Consider the following 26,620-nt stretch of genomic DNA (forward strand, 5'->3'; position numbering starts at 1 on the left):
TCTTCTTGCTCCGGTGCAGTACTGGAGTCGACCAGAGAGTGCTCTCTGGTCGATTTAGCGGGTCTTCACTTGGCCCACTAAATAGACCCCCACTGTATCGATCACAGGAGCATCGATCCCTGGTAAGTATAGACATGGCCAAAGAGAAGTGACAGAAAAATCCCATTTGCTAAACTTCACTTGCTGTCATCTGTGGCTGTATTAGGGAAAAACATGCTCAGGAGAGTTGAGTAAAGTAGATACAAACTTGTTCAAGGTGAGAGGTCTACAGTAGAGGACTTCTCAGGCCTAATTTTGAGGCCTGACTCAGACGCAAACTGGACCCAATACCACGCAACCCAACCCAAGCACAAGAGGGTAGAGTTGTTTTCCAATCCAACCATGAACCAGAATCAGTGCTGATGCCACCTCCTGCCCATTGGGTTGGTGCAGCAGCAGCTGCATATGCCGGTGGCTGCATGCCCCGTTCCTATTGTGCATGCCCCACGCTGTGCTGTATGTGCACTACAGAGTGGTGCTGAGATTTCTCGGGCACGGTCACTCTGCAACACACACAGCACAGCCAGGTCATGGAGGATGGCAGGAGCGGGGCACACACAAAGGCAGGAAGTGGAGAGCCAACTCACCCCAACCTGAGCCTGAGAGAATCCAGTTGTTTTCCCACCCACTCTGACCCAGACCTGGGTCCCATCGGGTTTAGATCAGGTTGCAGGGCTCTAATCTTTGTGAGTTGGCTTACCAGCTGATCACTAGTTGGCCAATCTGAGTGACTAACAGTGTTCAGACTGAAGCCATTCACAAAATCCATTTGACTTAAGTAAGAACAAAATTGAGCCCCGGGGGAGGGGACCCTGTTTTGGCAGCTGCAGATCCTAAATTTGATATTGGTATGTGATTAGGATTAGTCCAACCAGCAAAAATACTTTTGTTGGACAGTTAGATTTTTCTTCTTCATCTCATCCCAGGACATCTTTGCAGACACAGGAAGCAATACAATGTCACCATTCATTCCTGTTCAGGACTTGTTTCTTCATTAAGCCCAGCCTGGTCATATTCCTGCATAAAATGTTCCTCCATCTAGTCGGTGGTTGGCCTCTAGGTCAGATTGCATTTGCATTATTTTCTTTGGCATGTTATCATCTGTTTTTCTGCAGTGTTCTCACCATCATAATCTTTCTCAGTTGTTGCTAATCCCATTGTCACACACTGAGATGTGGATGGTGTGTCCTAGTGGTTGGAACAGAATCTGTTGGGCAGAACTGGACTTGTGGTCAGGAGACAAGCCAATGGTCAGAGCCAGGAGTTGGGAACCAGAACAGAACCAAAGAGCAGAACCAGAGTCATGGTCAGGGGACAATCTAGTGATCAGAGCCAGGAGTTAGGAGTTCAGAAGTAGGCAGGGATTAGGGCTGGAAGCAGGTTTGGTGCAGCTGCAGGTATGGAACGCATTGAACAGCCACTGTGCCGCTGTTCCTACAAGGCTTAAATGGTGATCTGTTGGCTCTTTTGTCCAACCAGGGAGCACAGTCACATAGTGAGGGTTTATTGGGCAGCAGAGCTCATGTGATTGCCAGGCAACCAAGCCCAGAGGCAGCTGAGTACCTGACATCCATATCCTGATTTGACATCCTACTCTCCTTCTAATTTCTTCGTTTGTCTTAACATTATTTCATCTTATACTTGCTATCTTCCAAAGAAGTCTCATCTCTACTGCCTTCAGACTTCTGATGTTTTTTTCCTTTTAATGCAGCTGCCATTCATACTATAAAGTAATACTGTTAATACACCGGTTAGTACATCGTTTTTTTTCACTTTTGGTACTAAATGTAATGTTTTTATCAGTCCATAATTTCATCAATTTCTGTGCATCAGCTTCCATGCAGCACTTGTATCTAAAGCACATCTTCTTTTAACTTCATTCTTGATGGAACCATCAGCACTTATCAAGCTTCCTAAATACATATAATATTTTACTTGTTCTGTGACTTCACTGGCTGCTGCATTTCAACAATTCATCTATTGTCCCTTGTCCAAGATACAACCACTTTGTCTTCTTGGCATATATTGTAAGTCAGTCGACCACAACAATTTTCCAAAGTAGAGTATAATCATTAATTCAAATGTGTCTGCCAATTGTACAATGTTATCTACATAAACTAAAGAGCTTAACTCTAGATTACCCAGTGTTACACCATCCAAATCACCTATCATTCTTAATGTCCAGTTTAAGAAATGATGAAAACATAGGTGAATCCTTGTCCCCTTGCTTTGACTTGAACCAATTGCTTAATTTTCCATTTGTTCTTATGGCACTGTAGGAATCTTTGTACATAACTTTTATAATTGCAGTTATCCTATCTGGAACACTACATGATTTTACTACTTTCCATAATGCTTCCCTCCAAACTGAATCAAATGCTTCTGTGAAGTCAAAGAAAACAACAAATGTCTCTAATCCCCATTCTCACTTTTTTCCATTAACTGTCAGACTGTGAATATCTGATCAATGCAACTGCAGCCTGCTCTGAAGCCACACGGGCCTTACTGCTGCCCCTAAAACTGGTCATAATCTGTTGACTGTTATCTACATCATGATATTTCCCAGTACTGATGATAATAAGTACAGTATTGCATAAAGTGATGAAGAAATCACAAAGATTGGATAAGCAAAAATTCTGGAAAGAAGATGCTCAGCAACTACAGGAGGCATCAAGAAAACAAGATATGAAAATGATATACAATAAAGTTAAGTTGTATGGAAACACAATCAGGCCAATGATCCTAGCGGGAAGAGAGGCTAATTTGTTGAACTGACAAATTCTGAAGTGGAGCTGAAAGTATGGAAGGAGCATTTTTGACAAAGTGCTGAACCTTGTATTCATTCAGATGCAAACATTCTGGACATCTAGATAAACAGGGCAACGTATAAGGCTGTATGGATATCACCACCAAACCACCATCAGACGAAGAAATAGAAAAAGCAGTGGAACCATTAAAAAATGGGAAAGCTCCAGGAATAGACGATAACAACAGCTAAGCTGCTAAAAGTCAACAGGGCAAGTGCTATCAAAGCAATAGGAAAAATATATAAGAAGGTATGGGAGCAAGAGGCATTACCGAATGACTGTCTAATGGCAATAGTTGTACCAGTCTTGAAGAAAGTACATCCTGCCAATCTGAATAAGTATAGATACATAGATTTTTATTAAAGGCTTATAGTATGGAAAAGTGTTACTTTTAACTAATTATAATGTGGCAGTTTTTCAGAGAAAGCATTATGATTTATTTTAATTTATCTATTGTGGTAGCACCTAGAGGCCACATCTGAAATCAAGTCCCCATTGTGATAGGTACTATACTAAGAGACCATCTCTTCCCTTCAGAGCTTACGATGTGAATAGACAAGACAGGCAAAGGGTGAGAGAAGAAACAGAGATGAGGTGACCTGCCCTAAGTCACACAGCAGGTCAGTGATAGAACTGGGAACAGAACCCCAGTCCATTGCCACAGGATACTGGGCTAGGTGGACCTTTGGTCTGACCCAATATGGCCGTTCTTATGTTTTAACCCCTGGACCATTCCTCCTCTCTAAACCCTTGTATTGTTCTAAAACAAGTATGGGAATCTGTATCACTGAAGTACATGTCCAGTGTCAGGCAGGTTCACATGTCTGTAAGCTGAATATTCTGTTTCATCACTATTTTTATAACAATCTCATCACTATGGTATCTGAGAACCTTAAATAGGTGTTTATTACTCTAGCAGCACCTGAAACCTATGAGCCTCTTGCTATTAGCCAGCACTATAGCAATGAGCATGTAGCCAGCTAATAGACATTACTGAGATTTCTAGGAGAGTAGTCTGTGATGGCCATACAAAGAAATTCCTTCTGGGATTTCTGGTACAAAAATCCTCCCGCAGTTCAGCTCTCAAGTAATGTCATCAAAGCCCCTCACCAGAGTGACCTAGCTGCCAATCTACTACTATTAACATATTCAAGGTGAAAAATGTATTGGCAAAAAAAATATAGAATTATCTCCCCAATTAAAATACATAATATCTAATCAATATCAATCAAATGCATTCTGGCCCAGGAACAGGCACAAGGTCCAGGAGGCAGATTGTGCCTCTTTCATAGTCTGCTTGCCAGGTTGTTCCTGGAACAGTACACTACCATACTACCCCATGCACAGGGCTTGTAGCAAAGCCATGATTGAACCCTGACTATGTGAATCTCAGTTGATTTCAGTGATGGTTTTGCATTATGAATAATACTGTATTTTTCTATTATGCTCTTTTACTTCCCAAATTTCAGCATTTTTAGAGTTTGTGTCTGGATAATGAACATCCTATTAGCATGTATGTTTCTCAGTATGAAACCTGTTAGCATACAAGCTGATAATGTTTTCATACTATTACAATAAATAGCGCATAGAACTAAAACAGGTGCCACGTGTTCTACTGCAGGGCATCCCAAACTGTGATCCATGGACCACTGGTAGCCCATGGAGCACTTGACAGTGACGAGTCTGCAGTGACGAGTCTGTTCACAGGATGGCTCTTATCCTTTCCCAGTTTCCACACAGTATTAAAATATGGCCAAACATCCAGACCTAATATAACTTTTCCAGGTAGGCAATTGTTGTCACTAGAGAGTTGTTACGTGATTGTGAATGGGAGCGAAGGTGGTCCTCACATTTATCAATGAGAGGGAATGTGCTATGTGTCATTTGTGAATCAGAGGGAATATATCCACAAGAAAAATTCTCTGTTAAGACGTGGCCTGCATTATGAAAAGATTTCGGAATCCCTTCTGTTCTGCAGCTATGCCCGGATTCAGCAAAGCACTTAACAGGCGTTCATTTTTAAACACATGCTTAAATCCTACTCAAACAGCGCTTATGCATGTTCTTAAATCCCATTGACTTCAAAGAAATTTAATTACAGTCTTAAAGTTAAGCACATATTTAAGTGTTGTGCCGAAAAGAGAGATAATTAAGCAAATGCTTAAGCTGAGTTGAGGCGGGACCTTATACCCTTTTAAAAAAATCTTTACTGAAATTTGTAACAGAATCTATCGACACCTACAGGATCTCTATGAAGTGTTCTTAAAACTACAATACCCACCTGGTGAAGTGAAGAAACAGATTGACAGAGCCAGAAGGGTACCCAGAAGTCACCTACTACAGGACAGGCCCAACAAAGAAGTAACAGAATGCCACTAGCCGTCACCTACAGCCCCCAACTAAAACCTCTCCAGCGCATCATCAAGGATCTACAACCTATCCTGAAGGACAATCCCTCACTCTCACAGACCTTGGGAGACAGGCCAGTCCTCGCTTACAGACAGCCCCCCAACCTGAAGCAAATACTCACCAGCAACCACACACCGCACAACAAAAACACTAACCCGGTAACCAATCCCTGCAACAAACCCCGTTGTCAACTCTGTCCACATATCTCTTCAAGGGACACCATCATAGGACCTAACCACATCAGCCACACCATCAGGGGCTCATTCACCTGCACATCTACGAATGTGATATATGCCATCATGTGCCAGGAATTCCCCTCTGCCATGTACATTGGCCAAACCAGACAGTCTCTACTCAAAAGAATAAATGGACACAATTCAGATATCAAGAATTGTAACATTCAAAAACCAGTAGGAGAGCACTTCAATCTCCCTGGACACTCAATAACAGATTTAAAAGTGGCAATTCTTCAACAAAAAAACTTCAAAAATAGACTTCAACGAGAAACTGCAGAACTGGAATTAATTTGCAAACTGGACGCCATCAAATTAGGCCTGAATAAAGACTGGGAGTGGATGGGTCACTACAAAAAGTAATTTTCCCTCTGCTGATACTCACACCTTCTTGTCAACTGTTGGAAATGGACGACGTCCACCTTGATTGCATTGGCCTCGTTAGCACTGACCCCCCCACTTGCTAAGGCAACTCCATTCTTTTCATATATATACTGCTTACTGTATTTTTCACTCCATGCATCTGCTGAAGTGGGTTTTAGCCCATGAAAGCTTATGCCCAAATAAATTTGTTAGTCTCTAAGGTTCCACAAGGACTCCTCATTGTTTTTATCATTACATAGTTCATTTTCATTCTTTTACCTTAAAACACACTAAGTCTCCTGTAATATTTTTTGTGCAACTGAATATCCTGTATGAACCTGTCTAAAGTATCTAGCGGTTTGTTTACTTCTGTTTTCCATCTTTATAACTAGGGAATGGTTTCCATGTTTCATTGAAATCTTCCCTTTTATTCTGCTTGCCATATATTGCTTTTTCATTAGATGCATCTTTTACATCTAAGAAGATCCATTCTAGTCCTGTTATATCTTTCCAGTGTCAAGGATTAACTGGTTTTGCCACCATTAAACATTTTGAAACCCACTCTATTTTAATGTCTGATAAAACTGAGGATTCATATAACTGCATTATTTAATATTATCTTACTGATTGCCATTAGGATATTATCTCAGAATTATGAGATTCCTGTACAACTCTACATCTTTTTCAAGCAGGTCCAGCAGAGATTATTATTTCTGAATTCTAGTTTCTGCAGTCCTAATGGGGATCAGAACAGTTTACACAATATTTTAAACTGCATCCATTTGAGCATCACACTGTAGTAGCCTTATAACTTCTTTCCCATCTTTTGGTCCGTGGTCATCTGAACAGCTGAATTCCAAGAATTTCCCTTGAATATGCTTTAAGTAAATATATAGTTTTAAAATATGAATAATGAGAAAAATATATACTTGTACATTTATTTCCTTTTGAAGGACTCAGTCATTTTAATGTTAGCTCTTTAAAAGCACCCTCCTTGGGAATGTATTAGACACTGTATTTGACACAGAATGGAATGATGGTGTATTGTACGTGTCTAACAAATGGTATATAGAATAAAGTCTATTTAGATAAGAACATATCATTTGTTTAGCACTAACAATGTGTTCATCTCTACATAGCATCAAAATAGAAAGACAAGTCTTATCCTGAAGACCTTGCATTCCAGTATCATATCCTGGCTATTCAACATTTCCTCTGTGTTTCTAATATAGTAAATAAAAACACTCCAGCTCACAGGCACTGACTTTTGTTTTTGTTTTTGCGGGGGGGTACTCCTCTCCGCCCCCTCTTCCCTGTGCAAGTGGCTGGCAGGGCCTTGGCAGGAGAGGCCAAGCAGGGATGGGGCCTCAGGGCAGAGTGGGGGGTGGAGCCATGGTCTGAGAGGTGGGGCCCACAAAAGATTAATCTAGCCCTGCAGGTCCTGAGCACCCCCTATTTTTCACCCCCTATTTTTTCAGTGGGTGATTGAGTCCTGGAGCACCTACAGAGTCAGCGCCTATGCTCCAGCTAAAGATGTTAAATGGCCTAACACTAAATTATCTTTAACACATAACAAATTCCTGAAATCAAATCACTAGTCAACAATCTAACTGTACCTCAGGTACTGCAACTTATAAGAACATCATCTGCCTTTTTACAGAGAGAAGCTCCTACAGTTTTTTTTTTTTATTTCTTGTTTTTTTTTTTTTTTTAAGTACACAGCTAGATCTTACACTGTGCTCCCCCTGTGCCAGTGATCACATTGTAGGTAATGGTCTATCTGACTTGGGATTCCATTTACCCTACAGTTACAGCCATGTTGATGTACCAGTTAGAAAATACATATGCCTAACACTAGGTTTGCTTTCATAGGTAGGGCTAAACAACATAGCCATTTAACCACTATGTATCCAATTATTGACATAGTTCTATTTATAATGTGTTTTGTGTTCACACAATACATAGTATCTATAGAAGCTAATTGCGTGCCACTCTTGCTCATACAGGACCCTTTGATCATGCCTATATAACTAGGATAGCTTCCTCTCAGTCACTATAACAAAATATCCCACACTGCATTGCCCTATGTATTGCATGTGCCATTATGCATATGTCCTCCAGAAATTCTATCCCCCTGTCACAAACTATCCCATATGGCTCTTCTGGTTACATGATCAAGAAGCAGGGGGCTGATTTAAAATGCTCTGTAATTAGTGCAGGCTACATTGAACAAGCTGGTGTCTACTTTAATCATATAGCTGAAGCCTGTACTGCTGGTGCACATTACTCATGACCACTGATCTGAAATGGAGGGGTCATCACAGTACACCTGGTCAGACCTTGCTCATAATCTGGAGCAAGGGAAACTTTCAGGCCAATCTGAATTTGGTGCTACATAATCTTGTGGTCTCAGAGCACTATCAGCACCTCTCAGAGCACCTCATGGACAAAATGATGCAGTGAAGTGAGGAAAGATGAAAATGTGGAAGTCCTGGTATAACTGAGCTGACAACTCCAACTATGGCTCAGGCCACTGCTGGACAAAGTACCCCTCCTTCTAGGGAGCTGAACCGGAACAAGGCTAACCATTGCTCCTGGCAGCATATTGGAGAGCGACGCATATTTCAGAGAGGAGAGGGAGGATGAAGATCCACAAAGAGGAGGAGAAGCCATTGACTCCCATTACAGGTAGTGTTCAACCCATTTATTGTGTTGGGATGCATGTGTGGGTGAGAGAGAGAGACACACACACACACTGAATGATGTGTGGAAGAGAATGGGACCAAAGTCAGGAGAGCAGATTGAGGAAGATAACTGTGGAAGGGGAACCCGTTAAAAAGTGCCTGAGTCTTTGATCTCTCTCTCTCGGTATTGTATTGGTATGAGCACTTTCCACATAAAATCAATAGCACATGGCGAAACCTCTAGTGGACTTTTTTTGGTTATTGTAATGGTGAAAATAGCTTTCAGTGAAATGGAATACACTAGCATGCCCTCTGTCTACACACTAATGGCGTTCATCCCATCCTGACTCAGACTCCCCCAGTCCCTGCTATCAAAATACAATCCCTGACTCAAAAGCCAGTTATAGTACTTTGAGTTCTGCCTACACCTTTTCTTATTATGGTGGAACCCAAAAACCACTGTGGGCAGAAGTGCACTGACATATAAAGCTCCTCACTGTATTTTCCACTTTATGCATCTGATGAAGTGAGCTGTAGCTCACAAAAGCTTATGCTCAAATAAATTGGTTAGTCTCTAAGGTGCCAAAAGTACTCCTTTTCTTTTTGCAAATACAGACTAACACAGCTGCTACTCTGAAACCTGTCATTTTGGATATTGTTAGCTTATTAGGCCCGGTGTTTTCAGAATGGCATCCAGATGCCACACATTTTTAAAACAGAAACAGTAATAAAGTGAATCAAGGTATTTAACTAATTAGGCTGGAATATCAGCATATAGCCAATCAGCTCAGCAAACCCCTGCTATTTATCAGGCTCATCGATGTAGTCAATACAGGAGTTTCTCTGAGCATGAATATTTCACCAGTCTTGGGAAAAGAACACAAAAAGAGAGACTCACTTATCCAGCTTTAATCTCAGGGTGAGTAGCAATGCTCATCTTCTCTTTGCACCCAGGCCCATCTATTTGTGATTTCCATTGTAGGTTTGAACAGTGCAAGAGCATACTGCTCAGGTTTCTGTGGATAATTTCCCTAGTAGGAACATAGGAACTGACGTACTGGATCAGACCCATTGTCCATCTCTGCTTGGCTCTACACTGGGCACATACTTCTGGAAGACACTGCTCACTCATCCTGCCATGATTCACCTGAAACACAAGGCCCACATGATGGACATCTCACTCCTTAATCTACAAGATACCCAAACAACAATGAGAAGTTTGGTTATCCTCATATTGGAAATAGACTAGACCTAGTGGGTAAGTGATTAGTGCTTCTGCTACCTGTCTGTCTCCTCTACTTGCTGTGGAGTGGATGGTTTAGGTGGAATAACATATTTTTAAATGTCTTAATAGAGGGGATGGTGTTATACAAAATAGTTCTAGGCCTCATTTGTAGGACCCAGAACAATGGAACACTGATATCTCACCACCCTGAACTGATTTGTTGTCATGTAAAGTTACTAGTACAACTTTCTGAATGCTTTTTTCTTCCTACAGAACTGAAACAGCTGCAACTAGAGTAGGGGAGACTGGCACAAATGCCAGCAAAGCAGATCCTGAGGTTTTGTGGAATCTTCCACTGCACATACACCCTTCTTTCCATGTACCACAATGTAGAGGAAGATCGCAGCATCATAAAGCCTCAGCAATCCATGCAAGAAGAAGAAAACTAGGGAGGAGTTCTTTTGGTCATCTTGCATCTGATGAGGGACTGAGACAGACAGGATGCTGTCATTCATGGAACAGTGAGAAGTTCAGCTCGAAAGAGAGGAGAGCGAGGCCTGGGAAAGATTTCAATGGGAGGAAAATGAGAAAGAGGAGAGAAGATTAGAGAAGGAAGAACACACATGTGTGTGGGGAGGGAGGGGAGAGAGGCTGAAGCCAAAGCAGTGGGAACAGAGAATGGAAAGTCGGTACTAAAGGGTAACTGCAAGGAAGGCAACTCTTGCATCATTTGCACCCAGGAGCAGCACTGTCTGTGTGGATGGGATAGAATTGTGCTACAATCTCAAGATGTGTTATAAATGTGTTCCTCAACACGGTTGTAACTCTAGTATCCTGTAAATTACAGCATCTAAGCAGGGAAGAGAATTAGTTAAAGACATAGTGGGCAGTCTCAATTCTGGGTCTTTGCTTTGATGGGTTTAGGACAAGGCCCTTCATGTTAATTGAATACTTCCAAGTTTAACTTGTGTATGTTGCCACTGCTTACTGAGTCATATTAATGCCAACTTTAAAGGAGCACACTGTGTATTGAGAAATTACACTGCTCGCTGAAAATGCTTTTCTTGGAGACCTTTTGTTGTTTAGGTATTATTATTATTTATTATTACCTAGAATATAGATTGTAAACTGTCTCTTACTGTGGGCTGGTCTACAGACAGGCTTACACTGATTTAACTACATCAGTTTTCTAAAACCCTTTCTTATTTCAGTATAAGTCTGATGTGGACAATCTTATTTTGGAATAAAGGTGGATTTAACTGAGGTCAGTAGCAGCCCTACCTGTTTGTACAGTGCTTTGTAGGATGGGCTCCCAATCTTGGCTGAGGGTTCTAGGTGCTATTTTCATACAAACAATAAATAACAATGAGATTTTTAGAACTGAAAAGAGATTAGAGGGGAAAAGAAGTGTTTCCTATTTGGGATCAGTTCAGCGATTCCCCCTCCTTTGCATGGATCTTTCACAGGGGAGCAACAAATAGGAAAACAGGTTTTTTTGAAGAAATCCTCTGATACAACCATGCACACGGGATGGGAGCAGGTGTAGCACCTGCACCTCAGTTAGAATGCCCCGACCCCCGCCCTGCCCAGCGCCCCGCGTGACTGGGGGTGGGCGCCCGCCCCGCAGTTGTAGTCACACAGTCATGGGGCGCTCCGCGCAGCGAGCTCCCCGCGCGCGGGGTCAGACACTGGAAAGGGGTTTAGTAAGACAGACAGCGGTGACTATGAAGGGGAACGTTTCTTACAGTCACTTTGCACAGCATAGGGAGGCGGCAGGCTGATGGGGGAGTGATCGTCTTCAGGCCCCTCTACCACTGAAGGGGGCCCCTCGGGAGGCGTCTTACCGGCGGGCAGCGGGGATGTGGAGACCGTGCTGAGCAGCACCACGCAGACAGCCACAACATCCCATAACGTCATCTTAGATTTCCTTCCGACACAGGCCCCTGGCGAAGAGGAGACACAAGGTTAGCTCCGCGCTCGCTGTGCGCCCGCGGGGAGCTCGCTCTGCTCTGCGCTCCGGGCTCCCCCAGTGCCAGAGCCAGCGCGCCGGTGGCCCTCGCCCGGACGCGCCTGTGCGCTCGGCGCCTTCTCACAAGCCTTCGATCGAGCGCAGGTGCTGGAGTGAAAACGATCAAGTCCCACCAGGGGGAAAAGGTTCGCTCCAGCCCAGCCTCCTGCGCGGGGGATTCCAGAGAATCCCATAACCGAGCCGTGCACAGACCAGGGGGCCTGCCAGGGCCCTGACCTCACCCCCCCCCCCCGCCCCCCAGCAGCCGGCCATGCCAGCTGATCTGATTCTTATGAGGAGGTTCACACAAACCCAGCCCTCTGCTCGCCCGTATCGCTCTGAAGCTCAGCCGAGGGTCTGCCCAGAAAACGCTGGGGCTGTTTGCGTCTCTTGGGGCCTTTTAATAAACCCAAAGGGTTTGGGGAGGGGCGGGGGCTCGTTACGAAACCCAGCCGGTCCTGGAGAGACGCTGCCCCCATCCCACGGATTCAGGCTCACGAGGAGCCAAGGAGGAACGTCTGACACGCTGCCTCCTTGCAATGGGCAGGGCAGACACCCGCCCGCTCGCTAAATCCCTCTTCTCTGCCCACGGCTGTACTGACCCGTCCCCAAGGCCGACACCCCAGTACCTGGCTGTGTGGAGGCGATTGGAAAGCAGGGGAGCGGCGGGATTAAGTCTAAGAGGCACTGAAATGTCCCTGATGATAATCACGCACGGGAAGGGGAGTAGGTGGAGGCCAGGAGCTCGAAAGTCGAACTCTTTCTGTGATACAAATCGTCGTGGCTCGTAATGGGAATCCAGGTTGGGTTTAAGCGTATATTCTAGAAAACCAGTCGCGTTGCAATTTAAATCCATCACACTGGCTTTTACATCAAAGAAGGGATTTGGCAACTTTCAGGCTTTTGATAGTAAAATGTTATGGGCAGCAGGAGGGTGCAAGGGGGCTGCTCCCATCCCAGACATGTGGGAGAAATCTGTTGTTGCTTTATTTACATCGACTCCACTCCAGCCAGTGCTCCGCTCTTCGCAAACACCTAGGTCTGGGCAGATTCGTGTATTTTCCATCCTCCTTGTCTAGCAGATGTTAGCTTTCGCCTGTTCGTATTTTTGTCTTTGGAGAGGAAACTCACTGAAACTGATTTGTTCGGATTTCGTTAATGTGGGGTCAGATCTGGCAAATCTTACTTTGACCTCTCTGCGGTCAGACTTTGCCTCAGTCAGGACACTTGCAATTAACCCTGACTAGCCAGGGATGTTGATTGTAATATAAATAAGAAATTAATGTCGCTTCCTGAAGCCCCTTTACAATTTGTCAGCTGTCATAAAAATATATTAAAACACAAAAACTTTAAAAAACCTAAGCAAGGCCCTTTCCTCCCTTAATATTTGGGAGTAATTCAGAGAACTACATTAGTTGTGTTAAATCTATCAACTCCAGGACCATGATACATTTGAAAGTAAAGAACCACCTAAAACACCAGCCTCTCTAAAGCTTTCACCCCCTCCCCCATTTAACTGCAACCGATTTCCCTTCTGACTCAGGAAGAACGCCCCATTTGAGTGTTTTCCTTTCTGCACGATGGGAGGGGTTTTAACAAATGGATTTGCATTCAGCACTCAGACGATTTGCACAGCAGGGTTTGGAATGGGGAATATTTAACAAAGAAAATTCAATTCTCTCTCCTCCCATTAGGTGAAATCCCTCTTTCTCCGTCCAATACCAGAGCTGCCATCTCTGGGGCTAATGCGTTCATACTACCAATCTCCCGTTCAGAACTGGGCTACCTTATCCCAATCCTTCCTCCGCCTCAGACATCCTTAGGGCACCAACAAGGCTGTCCTGGGCAGCTCTTTGCGTATTCTCTATAATGCGGGAGTCTTATAGAGACTTTTGCAGGCTTCTATCCCTGTCCCTTTGAAATCTATAGTAAATTTTCGGTTGACTTTAGTGTGGGTCCAGAATGTCATCCTGACTTTCTGTTATTGCCCTGTCATTGTACATTAAAGAATTTCAATAAAGATAGCTTTCAGAGTAACAGCCCTGTTAGTCTGTATTCGCAAAAAGAAAAGGAGTACTTGTGGCACCTTAGAGACTAACCAATTTATTTGAGCATAAGCTTTCGTGAGCTACAGCTCATGTGAAGTGAGCTGTAGCTCACGAAAGCTTATGCTCAAATAAATTGGTTAGTCTCTAAGGTGCCACAAGTACTCCTTTTCTTTTTGCAATAAAGATAGAGGCATCTGCACCAAACCGCATCGCCCGTTGAGCTTGCTTTATAAGACAGATCCATTCCTGTAGGTCTAAGTTTAAGTCGCATGTTCTCTACCACTTGCAAAATCCATGTCATTTTCTTTGCCCGCTTTATTCAAAACAAATCTTTCAGCGCGCTATTTCTTTTCTGTTGCTTGTTTTTAAAGGAGAGAAGAAAACAGAAATTCAGCAGTCACGAGCTGCCCTAAAATAATCCGAACGTGGAGAAGAAATTTCAGCAAGGAAAGCGATTCCACTTTCCCTAAACCGGGAGTTAAAGTGATGAGGAGTGTCTGAAGAGTTTCTCCAAGCGGAAAGGCACAAAAGGGGGCTGGGGCCGGTGGTGGATTAGTAACCTGCTCATTGCTATTGTGTGTTAGGACACTACGTTTCTGGCGCTAGAGGGCAGTGTAAACCGGCCGCTCGAACTGCGATAGCTCGGTGTACCCACCTATTACAATACGGAGAAGTTACTATGTTTGGGTAGCCCAGCATGATGTTTGGAGTGGGAAATTTGTATTTTTAGGCTACTCTTTGGAAAGCAACAAGAGTGAACGTGATCCCGCATGGATTGCTGCCGGAAAACTCTGCCACTAAGTTTCAGTCCTATCCATCGGGTAGCAAAAACCATCTGTAAAGGACAACTAGGCATCCTGGGATGCAAACCAACATAGGTGATGCCTTTAGAAGACTTGCACGGTCTGTGTTAAACCATGTGGCCACATCAACACTCCCTCTTAATTCATACCGCGATTTCAAAAGTTTTGTTTGGCTCTTAAAAGTTCCGCTCCATACTTAGTACATTGTCTGCGGAAAATGACCTCGGCAAATATGCGTTGGGGAAGTTCCGATGAGCAGGCTATTGAATAATGTAACAAGCAGAGGTGGTAGCTGTCAGCTCCCTGGAAACATCCCTCACAGAGTGGGATGAATCACAGCAAGGAAACTGTTCCCTGCGTTTCCCAGCGCTATGTTCATGCCTGTGCACTATTTTAGACCCTGGAGGGGTGGGGAGCCTAACGATTGCTTTGTGAGGGCGTGAAATGAATCCTGGTTGAAAGGTTTATTTGCACACGCTTTAGTTCGACCTCAGCTGCCTTGAGCGAGGTGCTGCGGAGCCCCCGCTTTGCTGCTGCTGGCCCGGTAGCAGCACGGGTGGATGCGGAGTTTAGACGGCGGCGTTGATTGCTGGGGCCGGGTCCGTGGCTGAATCCCTCCCGGATCGCTTACTCCGGTGTAAATACTTGGCCTCCTGGGCACACCAGCCCCTCCAGCCCGTCCTGTGGGGCGCACTCTTGCTGCCGGGTCTGGCAAGAGACGCTGCAGGCTGGCGAGGATGACAAGGGGTTCGCTGGCCGGTGCCTTCGGGTCCTTGTGCCTAAACTTCCCCCAACAGCTTCTGCGCCGCGCAGCCACCTGCAACCGCGGGTCCAGGCAGCGTCTGTGGCGGACCCTCGCCCAGCGAAGAACAAACACCGGCGGCAGGAGGTGCTCGGAGCTGCAGCACGGGGCGTGGCTGGCGAGCGGCGCTGGGGTGACACCGAGTCTCCATCACCCAGTGTCAGCCCCAGCTCGGCGGTGCAGGAGCCCAAGCTCCGGCAGAATCCTCACTGCTTGGAAAACGCCTGGAAGGGCAGAAATTCGTCCCCGGCCCCCCGCCGGGGGCAGGAGGAGCTTTAAACTCCCGGCTCTGGCTGCGGGCCCGGGCAGGGCGCCCAGGTGCGAGAACTGCAGGGAGCGGCGCAGATGTTTGCATTGACCCAGGTGGCGTAGGCAGGCCCCTCTGGTTACTTCCCAGGATCCGAGGGGAAGAATATTAAACCTGTTTATTTCCCATGGGTGCCCTGGCTCCTCCCTGTGCCCCTCAAGACCAGCGATCCAGACCCCCTGCCACCCCACCCTCCGCCCCCGCCTTCCCTGCCGCCACCCCAGGGTCTCGCCAAGGGCAGAGACGTCACTTTACCTTTGAGATGGTCTCGTCGGACCCAGCACGGACATTAACTCCAGGAAGCCCGGCCGGCCGCCAAGGGATGCATGTGGCTCAGCTCCGGGATCCTCCAAGGGGTGCTCGGGAAAAGTTCACAATCCCGGATCAGGGGAAGGGCCTGCTGCCGCCGGCACCGCTCCGTGCGCCCTCCCGCGCCGCCGCAGGTGCGCGGTCCCTGCGGAGAGCAGAGGCAGCCCCCGGTTCTCGCCTATCCTTGCCCTGCAGCCGAGTCCCAGCTCAGCAGCAGCCTGCGCCGCACAAAGCGCCGCCTGGCAGCGAGAACTGGCTCTGGATGCTGCGGTTGAGCTCCCGCCTGGAAATCTGAGCAAGGCACCCCATCAATAACTGCGGGGAGTCGGATGAAGACATCAGGGCTCCTGGAACGCCAGCTGGGCCAGGGGGAACGGGGCGCTCGCACATGCACTCGAGAAACAGCTGAGCCGGGGAAATAGCCGCTTGCGGGCGCAGCGAGGCTGGAGCTGAGATTTGCAGCTAGCAGCCGCCGGCGCCGCAGCAAGCCTTCCTCCTCCAGAAAGGGATCGCGTCACGTTGAAAGGTTAGATCCAAGAGGAACGTGTAGAGTAAGAGCGATCCCTCCTGCAATCCAAACTTGGTGCGAGAGCATCCAGCTCCTCCCGGCAGCAACCTGCGCGGGACCCACTTTAATCCGGTGGGGTCAGAGCGCTTGGTAGGAGCGATCCGCTTTTGGGACCTGCCACCGGAGGGGTCTCACACGAGGGCAGATGTGGGCGCGCAGGCCAACGTGCAAAGCAATCGATTTGCCAGGGCGAAGCAGCAACGGAGATGGATTTATAGGGCCCCTTCTCGTGACGTGCCCTCCGCTGCCTCCTCTGATTCGCTTTCGGATCTAAACACACGTTAGCTCCCAACACTGGATCCGACAGAGTTTCCAAATATCTCTTGGCTGAAGTCAGAGGCTCTACATATCATGTATTACATGGCAAGCAATGAAGAAGGCTTCTGAAGTTGGCCGGCATCTTAGGCTGCATTTTCAAGCGGATGTAACATAACACCACACTTTGGTAGAAAGGCACACACACTCCGCATCCCAATTCCAAAGCTGTAACATCATTTCTAAAGGAGCAGGTCAAAGAAGGCTGCGTTAAAACTGATTTCATCCAAAGTTCCCCAAACCCGCAGCGGGTCCTTATCCCTAGCCAGGGCGGTTCGCAGGTGAGCAGAACGCTAGGGAAAAGGCGCGGGGGGGGGGGTCAAAGAAAGGGGTAAGGAGACCTGCTATTTCAGAGGCTTTTCCTGATTTCTTGGTGATCCAGGTAACTAGACCGAGCTAAATCCAATTTCTGTATAGCCGTGCAAAGAACAGCACGCGTGTTAGGTAATTCCTATACCGTAACGGCAAGCTTTGCTGGTGATTTCTACGGCACTATTAGGCAGATTGTCATTATAAAAGGAAATACGATCTGTCTCATTTACTTAACATATTAGCTTCCTCTAAGATGTAGAATGCCTCTTAAATGTGTTGCTAACTCTTTAAACTGCGTGACCTATACATTTCCTGAGATTTAAAAGCTGAACTGAGGGTTCAATGGACGATCTCTACTATTTTAGTAGCTGGAGGCCGAAGGAAGTGTAAACAGCTTCAGTTTACACCCATACTTCTTGTATTCATGACTCATCCAGTTGTTCTGAGGCATGAAGTCTTCTGTAGCCCATGTTATGCAATTTAAGAGAAGGGAGCCTGGGAAACAGGATTGAGAAGGGCGCAGGGATTGTGCAAATAAAGCAATTTTTGCTAAAAATCAAAGATCCACGGTTTAGGAGGAACGGCAGCAAAAGCGTGCGAAAGACAGTGTCTTTCCTGACCCTACAAGGAAATGAAAACATAACGTTTTGTGCCGCAACTTTGAATCAGTATGGACTGCCTCACTCGCTCTTTCTGGCCAATGCTATAGGCCCGGACTACCCCTTTATTTAACTGTAATTAGATCTACCGCGTAGTCTTAGAAGTAATGTCTTTAGACTGAGGGCTCTGAAACATTCAAGTAGCGAGTGACCAATAACTAACTAATGGATCATAAAAAAGTTGTAAGCTGGTAAAGAAATTCCTCCAGATTCTAAATATCATTTTTCATCCTTTCCGTCATAGAAAAATAGGAAGAACCTCCTCTCAGACAAAACAAAAAAGCCTCTTTGCCTGAGACCCACTGAAACATTTGTGCTTTGCTTTTTTAATTTTTTCTTTACAGTAGCAGTTGATTAAGAAACTACCGATAGCACTGGCGAGGAGGCAGGTAAAAAAAGGCGAAATCCCAGTTTCAGTCAACTCCGTTTAAAAAGAGAGAGTGCAAAAAAAAAAAAAAAATCAAGGTTTTCGAAATGGAAAAGGACACAGCTAAGAGGATATTACCAACAATTCTCAGGTCCTGAAAACCTCTTAGTTGCGCTCCTCCAATAGAGGCTTGTTTCTGTGCTACGCAGTAGCTGGAAAGGAAGCTACAAAGCCGCTTTAGAAAACTGAAAACGAGGAGCTAGCATTCAAGGGAGTACACTGGGCTACCAAAAGGGGTTTTGTAAAACACCATGCCAGGCTCAGACAACGAGATAAGCCAATTACTGGCAGCACAAATGACTTAGTGACTTCCTTATCCAACAGATTAAAGGGGAAACCACAGAAATAGTACTTTATAGCATTATCAGCTTAGAAAAGGGAGATTTCTGCTTTCAGCACGGGTGACATTTAAATGTTGGGGGGGGGGGAATTATTTTATTATAAGCGAACTCTGAGTACATTCTAGGTAAAAGGATACTTTAAAATACTATCTGTCTGTCTTCCATTAGGTATTTATAATAACATCTCAGGGGGAAAATGTGTTCTCTATCAGTTTGTTCCTTTTCCATTTACTAGACCTTGGGGCTTTAATTTTTAGCCAATTTCCCCATAAAAAGAAACCGGGCGTTTGGTTTGGAAAACAATATCAATATGCCATTGTTTCCCACTGGCATTAGCAGGTGGTTTTGTTTCTTTCCTTGTGCAAACCAACTATCTGAGATGTCAGGACAGCTCTAGTAATAGTAATGTTGTTTAGTATTGTTGGGGAGCCTAGAGGTGGGAAGGTTTTACTGGCAGAAGTCTGGAATGGCTGCATTGTTCTTGAGCAATGTTGAAAAGTAGGGCTGTCAAACAGTAAAAAAAATAATTGCAATTAATCATGAGATTAAAAACAGTTGTGATTAATCACCATTCTAATCACATTGTTAAACAATAACAGAATACCAATTTATTTAAATCCAGTATTTTTGGATGTTTTTCTACATTTTCAAATATATTTATTTCAATTACAACACAAAATATGAAGTGTACAGTGCTCACTTTATATTATTGTTTTGATTACAAATATTTGCACTGTCAAAAGATAAACAAAAGAAATAGTATTTTTCAGTTCACCTCATTCAAGTACTGTAGTGCAATCTCTTTATCGTGAAAGTACAGCTTACAAATGTAGAATTATTATTTTTAAATAACTGCACTCAAAACCAAAACAATGTAAAAGTTCAGAGCCTACAAGTTGCAGCATGAAGGGTTATAGGAATGTTTAGCATATCTGGCACCTAAATACATTGCAACCTGGGCTACAACAGTTCCATGTAAATCCCTGTTCTCACTTTCAGGTGACATTGTAAAAAAGTGGGTGGCATTATATCCCATAAATGTAAACAAACGTGTTTGTCTTAGCGATTGGCTAAACAAGAAGTAGGACTGAGTGGACTTGTAGGAGGTGAACTGAAAAATTCTATTTCTTTTGTTTATCTTTTTTACAGTGCAAATATTTGTAATAAGAATAATAATATAAAGGGAGCATTGTATACTTTGTATTCTGTGTTGTAGTTGAAATCAATATATTTGAAAATGTAGAAAACATCCAAACTATGTGTAATAAATTTAAATTGATAGTCTATTGTTATTTAAGAGTGTGATTAAAACTGCAATTAATCATGACTGTTTTTTAATATAGGTGGTCAAAGGTGCCTTATACATCCAATTATGCAATTTACCATGTGGTTACCATCCCCCACATACGTACTGTGTGTGTGTAGAATATGTGTATATAATATACTGCATGAGGCTGTATTAATTTTTGTGCACTTCCTTTCTGCACTGTAGGATCTCCCTTCTATGCTTATGAGATGGGGCAGTATGTATACTGCCTCCTCTCCTGACAGCACAATCGTGGAAATGGGCGTTTCTGAAAAATGTCCCCATTTTCCAGCCACCTCTAACTGTATGCTCATTAGGGCACAGATTGTCATTGACTATATATTTGTACAGGGCTTAGCATAATGGAGCCCTTATCTGACTGAGGCCTCTAGCTGTGATCACAATAAAATGTTGAATGGTAAATGTTACTTTGCAGTAAAATAGTGAAACTTGATTTGTCATGGTGATATGGCTGGAGGTCCAACAGGCTTAATATGGGTGTCAGTGGAAGCCCCTTGCATGATGTATGAATTTTAATATTTCCACTGGTGCATCTCAGTGTGAAGGAAGGAAAGAGCCACCAGCCCGACACGATGTTACTGGAATGTGTCTTTCTACTCCCTCCCCACGTATCTTATAAACATAAAATGTTGTTTGGATGCATCCACATATCCATTTACTGAAGACCCATGAGGCCAGTAGGTCCATAAAAGCAACCAGGACCAAACTTCTAGATGTAATGGGACTTTGTGGACATATTTTCAGGCAAGGCCAGCTGATGCCACTATAGTGAGGGTAGTGCATAGAATAAGGCTGCTATGCTGGTTATTTCTTCAACTGAAATTAATTTTGAGATATGTTAAATTAATCCTGATGAATTTTCCTAGGAAATATATTTTGTAACAAGAAGATCTTAAGTGTTTGTCAGACTAATCCATCCTCCCCAGTACAGACAGTGCTACAAATTCTGAAACTGTAAATATGTTAGGATGAAATGTTTCAAATCCATCTTCAACTAAACTAACTGATTTATAATGTAGCTGGCTACATTCCATAGCAACAATCTTCCCATTCAATGGGAACAACAGTTAGTTAATCAAAATAATGTTCAGATAATTAACTCTATTGGAATTTTTTTTACCATACCAGACTACTTATTACCTTAGCTGTTCCACTTGGTTAGAGATGAATTTGCACAATACAGATTTAATGGGAACATCAGAGTAAATTATTTTAGTAATATGTTACCCCTTCTGTAAATTCTCAAAAATGTTCAGGAATATTCACTTTAAAAAATCTTAACTTTTTAAAGTAAAGACATTTCACTAATGGGCAGCTGGAATAAAATTCTCCAAGGTACACCTTTTTATGGACAGCAGCAAATCAATGGAAGAGTGACAGTGTGATCTTTTTGAATGAAATTATGTATATGACATCTGTAAACCAGTGATGGACACCTATTAATTACATCTACCTACCTTTCTATGTGCTTTAAGACAGAAAGAAGGTGCTTACTGGCTAAAGACACAAGACAAAGGGTGGAACAAAGGAAGTATTGTCCCCATTTTGTAGATGAAGAACTGAGGCACATAGGAAATAAGTGACTTGCCCAGGCCGACAAAGTAAGTGTATGGTAGAGCTAGGAGCTGAAACCTGATCTCCTGGATCCTAGTTGAGTGCCTTAGCCACAAGACCATCCTTACTAACTTAGGGCTTGGCTACACTTATGGTTTATAGTGCTCTAACTTGCTGGCTTAGGGGTGTGAAAAATCACACCCCCTGAGTGCAGCAAGTCAGAGCGCTTTAAATCACTAGCGTAAACAGGCTCTGAGCACTGGGAGCTAATTCCCTCGTGGAGGTGGATTACCAGGAGTGCTGGGAGACCACACTCGCACTGCAAAGCACTGCCGTGGAGCGCTCCCGCAACAGCGCTTTGAAGTTTCCAGTGTAGTCATGCCCTAATAAATCTGTACTGTAAATATTGGATACAGTGGGTTTAATTCTCCACTCACTTGCACTGCTTTTATGTTGGTGCAACTCCATGGAATTTACACCAGTGTAATGAAGTGGAGTCTGAGGCCCCATATTTGCAACACTATTGGAATTTACTCTTCTTTATTATTAAAAGCCCTGAGAGAGCTCTTCCCTTAGCATATACATTGCTTACACTGTTAGAAATAATAACAAAAGGAAAGCTTTATAAATGTCCTACCCACTTTGTCAGTGTGTTACTCTCTGAATATATCTAATTTAATTAGTTGATTCTGTCTTTCAGACTCTGTCTGGCCTTTGACAATAGGCTGAACCAAAGAGGAGAGCAAATCTAGTGTGCCGGGTCTGTCACTTCTATATCCCCAAATGAACACAGAACCCAGCATGGAAAGTCTCATGACAAGGACCTCTCCTTAATGGAATAGTACAGAAAGTGCCACAACCTAACAAATCATCTCCACACTATGGAAATAAAGTTAGTACTGGTTGAAAATATTGAGGCTAATCCCTACATGCTGAAAAAACCTGAAAACTTTTTTTTTAGTTTTCAGCAACTCAAATCCCCACATTTTTGTTTTTTAACTGAAACATAGTTCAGGTTTTGACCAAAAAAAAAAAAATTGTTGGGGAAACATGAAAACTTTAGATGAAAATATTCAAATTTGTCAATTATTATGTGGAACAAAAATATTTCCTTCCCATATTTAAAAGAGGTGCACCTTTCCATTGAAAATGTTGTCTCTCTAAAAACAAATTCAAGAGCTATTTGGTATAACGCAGCATGGTCTCACTTCTCAGTTCATTTGTGTAATCCTCCAAGGCCAACATGATGTATATAAATCACTGATGTCAAACTCTTCACAGTGAAGTTTCTGAGTTACCTTTGAAATATAAAACATTATTTCCTACCCTCCATGTGCTCATCCATTTTACAATCAGTTCTTTATTTAGTACTAGAAAATAATCAAATCTAGGGCTGGGAAGCAATTAAAAATTAATTGTGATTAATCATGCAATTAATCATGCTGTTAAAACAATAATAGAAAAACATTTATTTAAATTTTTTTGATTTTTTCTACATTTTCAAATATTTTGATTTCAGTTACAACACAGAATTCAAAGTGTACAGGGCTCACTTTATAATTATTTTTATTACAAATATTTGTATTGTAAAAAACAAAAGAAATAGTATTTTTCAATTCACTTAATACAAGTACTGTAGCGCAATCTCTTTATCATGAAAGTTGAACTTACAAATGTAGAATTATGAACAAAAAATAACGGCATTAAAAAAGAAAACAGTGTAAAACTTCAGAGCATAGAAAGTCCAATCAGGTCCTACCTCTTGGGCAGCCAATCACTCAGACAAACAAGTTTGTTTGCATTTGCAGGAGATAATGTTGCCCGCTTCTTGTTTACAATGTCATCTGAAAGTGAGAACAGGCGTTCTCATGGCACTGTTATAGTCGGCGTCGCAATATATTTACATGCCAGATATGCTAAAGATTTATATGTCCCTTCATGCTTCAACCACCATTCCAGAGGACGTGTCCATGCTGATGACCGGTTCTGCTAGATAACAATTCAAAGCAGTGTGGACGGATGCATGTTCATTTTCATCATCTGAGTCAGATGCCACCAGCAGAAGCTTGTTTTTCCTTTTTGGTGGTTCGGGTTCTGTAGGTTCCGCACCAGAGCGTTACACTTTTAAGACTTCTGAAAGCATGCACCACACTTCGGACCTCTCAGATTTTGGAAGGCACTTCAGATTCTTAAACCTTGGGTTGAGTGCTGTAGCTATCTTTAGAAATTTCATGTTGGTACCTTCTTTGCATTTTGTCAAATCTGCAGGGAAAGTGTTCTTAAAATGAACAACATGTGCTGGGTCATCATCTGAGACTGCTATAACATGAAATATATCACAGAATGCAGATAAAACAGCAGGAAACATACAATTCTCCCCGAAGGAGTTCAGTCATAAATGTAATGAATGCTATTTTTTTTAATGAGTGTTGTCAACATGAAAGCATGTCCTCTGGACTTGTGACGGAAGCATGAAGAGCCACATGAATGTTTAGTATATCTGGCATGTAAATATCTTGCAATGTCAGCTGCAAAAGTGCCATGTAAATGCCTGTTCTCACTTTCAGGTAACATTGTAAATAAGAAGCGGACAGCATTATCTCCCATAAATGTAAACAAACTTACTTCTCTTAGCGATTGGCTGAGCAAGAAGTAGGACTGAGTGAACTTGTAGGCGCTTAAGTTTTACATTGTTTTGTTTTTGAATGAAGTTATGTAACAAAAAAAATTTACATTTGTAAGTTGCACTTTCACAATAAAGAGATTGCACTACGGTACTTGTATGAGGTGATTTGAAAAATACTATTTCTTTTGTTTATCATTTTTACAATGCAAATATTTGTTATAAAAAATAATACAAAGTGAGCACTGTACACTTTGTATTTGTGTTGTAATTGAAATAAATATATTTGAAAATGTAGAAAAACATCCAAAAATATTTAATACATTTCAATTGGTATTCTATTGTTTAACAGTGTGATTAAAACTGCTATTCATTGTAATTAATTTTTAAAATCACAATTAATTTTTTGAGTTAATTGCATGAGTTAACTGCGATTAATCGACAGCCCGAATCAAATCACATTGTTGTTGAAATTAGTTTCTCCATAAATAACCCTGAATCACAGTAAATGTACCAACTAAAGTCTCATGAGGTGGGTTGTCTCCTATTTACCACCTTCCTCAGAATACAGCTGAAGATTGTATGGTGTGATATTGTTGCAAGATTGCTGAGTGTTCTTTGTTCCCGTTGACATCTATAGTAGTTGAAGTTTCTCAGCATCTTGGAGGATTTGACCGTTAAGAAGAAATTTGGATGAAGTGGTTTATTTCCTTTCACTGCATTGGGATAATTAAATTTCATATGAATTTGTAAGCTCTTTGGGTGCAAAGACTGTCCTTTTGTTCAGTGTTTGAATGGCACCTATCGTAACTTGGACCTGGGGCTTCTAGGTACTATGGTAATATAAATAATAATTCTACATGTATGGTAAATCAAACAGTACACTGGGGTAAGATCTTCACTCCCACCAGGTAAACGGGCCAGAATGGTGCAACGACTACTTTAGTAATTTATGGGCAAACCTCAAATGAATCATGTGAAGGTGTCTATCTCCTCTAGAAAGACAATGCACTAGCTGCTGTGGAGTGGTGTTATCTGGGCAAAATATCAAAGTGAACGTCTCCTGTGAGCCCTCTACAGTTGATATGGCTGATCGAGATTGAAGGGTGTCAATTCAGAATTTACATGAAGAAGAAATCAGAATAGTTTCAGAGATAATGAGAGTTTCAGGGCTGCTGCTCTTATCACCAAGTTTCTTAAACCTTCCCTTATCTAAACCACTATCTCATGTCTTCTCTTGCTTTGTTTTTATTCTCCAAAGGTGAAACTCACTTCTGTGCAGAAGGTCAGCTGAGGTGTATGCACCCTCACAGTAGGACTTTGTGACACAGGGATGTTTTGGTACCAACTGGCAGAAGGCACAGGGACTATGTAGTGGCTACAGGGATCCCTTGGTTTGGATATATGCAGAATAATCACCAAAGGGCAGCATGTAAGATCTCTACTGAAAGCCAGTAGCCCAGTAGTCATCATAAACATTGTAAAATGTATGTATAGATAATATTTAAGGAGTTATATATCTATACTGAACCTTATGTTCTTAAAATCTTGGTGTTAAGGCAGGTCACCAAGAGGTCACATACCTCAGACATGTTCCTTTCTGGCAGGAGTTAACAGATGCTTATCTGCCTGTCTGATCGTACATATATTGTCTGCCTCATAATGAAGGCCCATTTGCATACTGAGCAAGGTAAGGTTGAGAGACTGTGAAATCTAAAAGAAAGAAAATCTGCAAGGAGAAACAAACCAGCCGGGGGGCAGTTTCTGTTTGAGTGAAGACGTAGGATGGTACATGTATATCTTGGGGGTGGGGAGATGAGGGAGCCCTCAAAGAAACACACTAGGTCCTTCATCAGAGAGGCAAGCTGAAAATGTACTAGTCTCATGAAAGGAGGAAAGATCAGCAAGGATTTTGGGTGAGCCAAACTCTGCAAGACATGAAAGCAGGGCCACACGCAGGAATTTGTTTGACTGCTTTTGGTGGGGGCAAGTTAAACACATACAAATGAAAGGTTCACATGACCCCTTCCCAATTTCTTGGGACAACTCTGGCTGGGACACCCAGCAAGGAGGAGGCAGAGGTTGCCCTGGCAGTGGCACTCTCTGTGTTCCTGCAGCCTGGGGAGGTAGGAAGTAGCACGGTGGCTGAGCTCCTCCTTCTTCTCCCACCCTTACAGCTGCTGCTTCTCCTTCCCTGCTGCTGAAGTCCCAGCTCTGCTGCCTGCTTTGCAGGCTGCCTGCTAAGGGGGGGTCAGGGGGTGGAGGCAGAGGGAACGCATGGGACTCCAGCATCAGGGAAGGAGAAGCAGCAGCTGTAGGGGTGGGGGAGGAGGAGCTCAGCTGGCAGCCAGCCACCCTGCTACTTCCTCCCTCCCCGGGCTTCAGGGACACACAGAGATTTTTTGGAGGGGGACAGCCCCTGCTTGCCCCCTCTCGTGCATGTCCCAGCATGAAAGT

The 26,620-nt window shown here is 43.4% G+C and overlaps 1 protein-coding gene across 2 annotated transcripts in view; it reads right to left on the reverse strand.

The window, feature by feature from the left end:
- GDNF (glial cell derived neurotrophic factor) overlaps positions 1-16,791 on the reverse strand; it is a 29,344-nt gene extending 12,553 nt beyond the window's left edge. Inside the window, exons 1-2 of one of the 2 annotated variants that reach the window (XM_027828069.3) lie at positions 15,984-16,791; positions 11,506-11,703 (exon numbers count right to left, since the gene is read on the reverse strand). In XM_027828069.3, the coding sequence (XP_027683870.1) occupies positions 11,506-11,677 (172 nt within the window). In that variant the 5' untranslated portion in view covers positions 11,678-11,703; positions 15,984-16,791. The remainder of the gene's footprint in view (positions 1-11,505; positions 11,704-15,983) is intronic. The other variant, XM_043547415.1, reaches the window with a different exon arrangement.
- Positions 16,792-26,620: the final 9,829 nt, after the last annotated feature.

This window comes from Chelonia mydas, chromosome 5 (genome assembly GCF_015237465.2).
Source record: "Chelonia mydas isolate rCheMyd1 chromosome 5, rCheMyd1.pri.v2, whole genome shotgun sequence".
Lineage (NCBI taxonomy): Eukaryota > Metazoa > Chordata > Testudines > Cheloniidae > Chelonia > Chelonia mydas.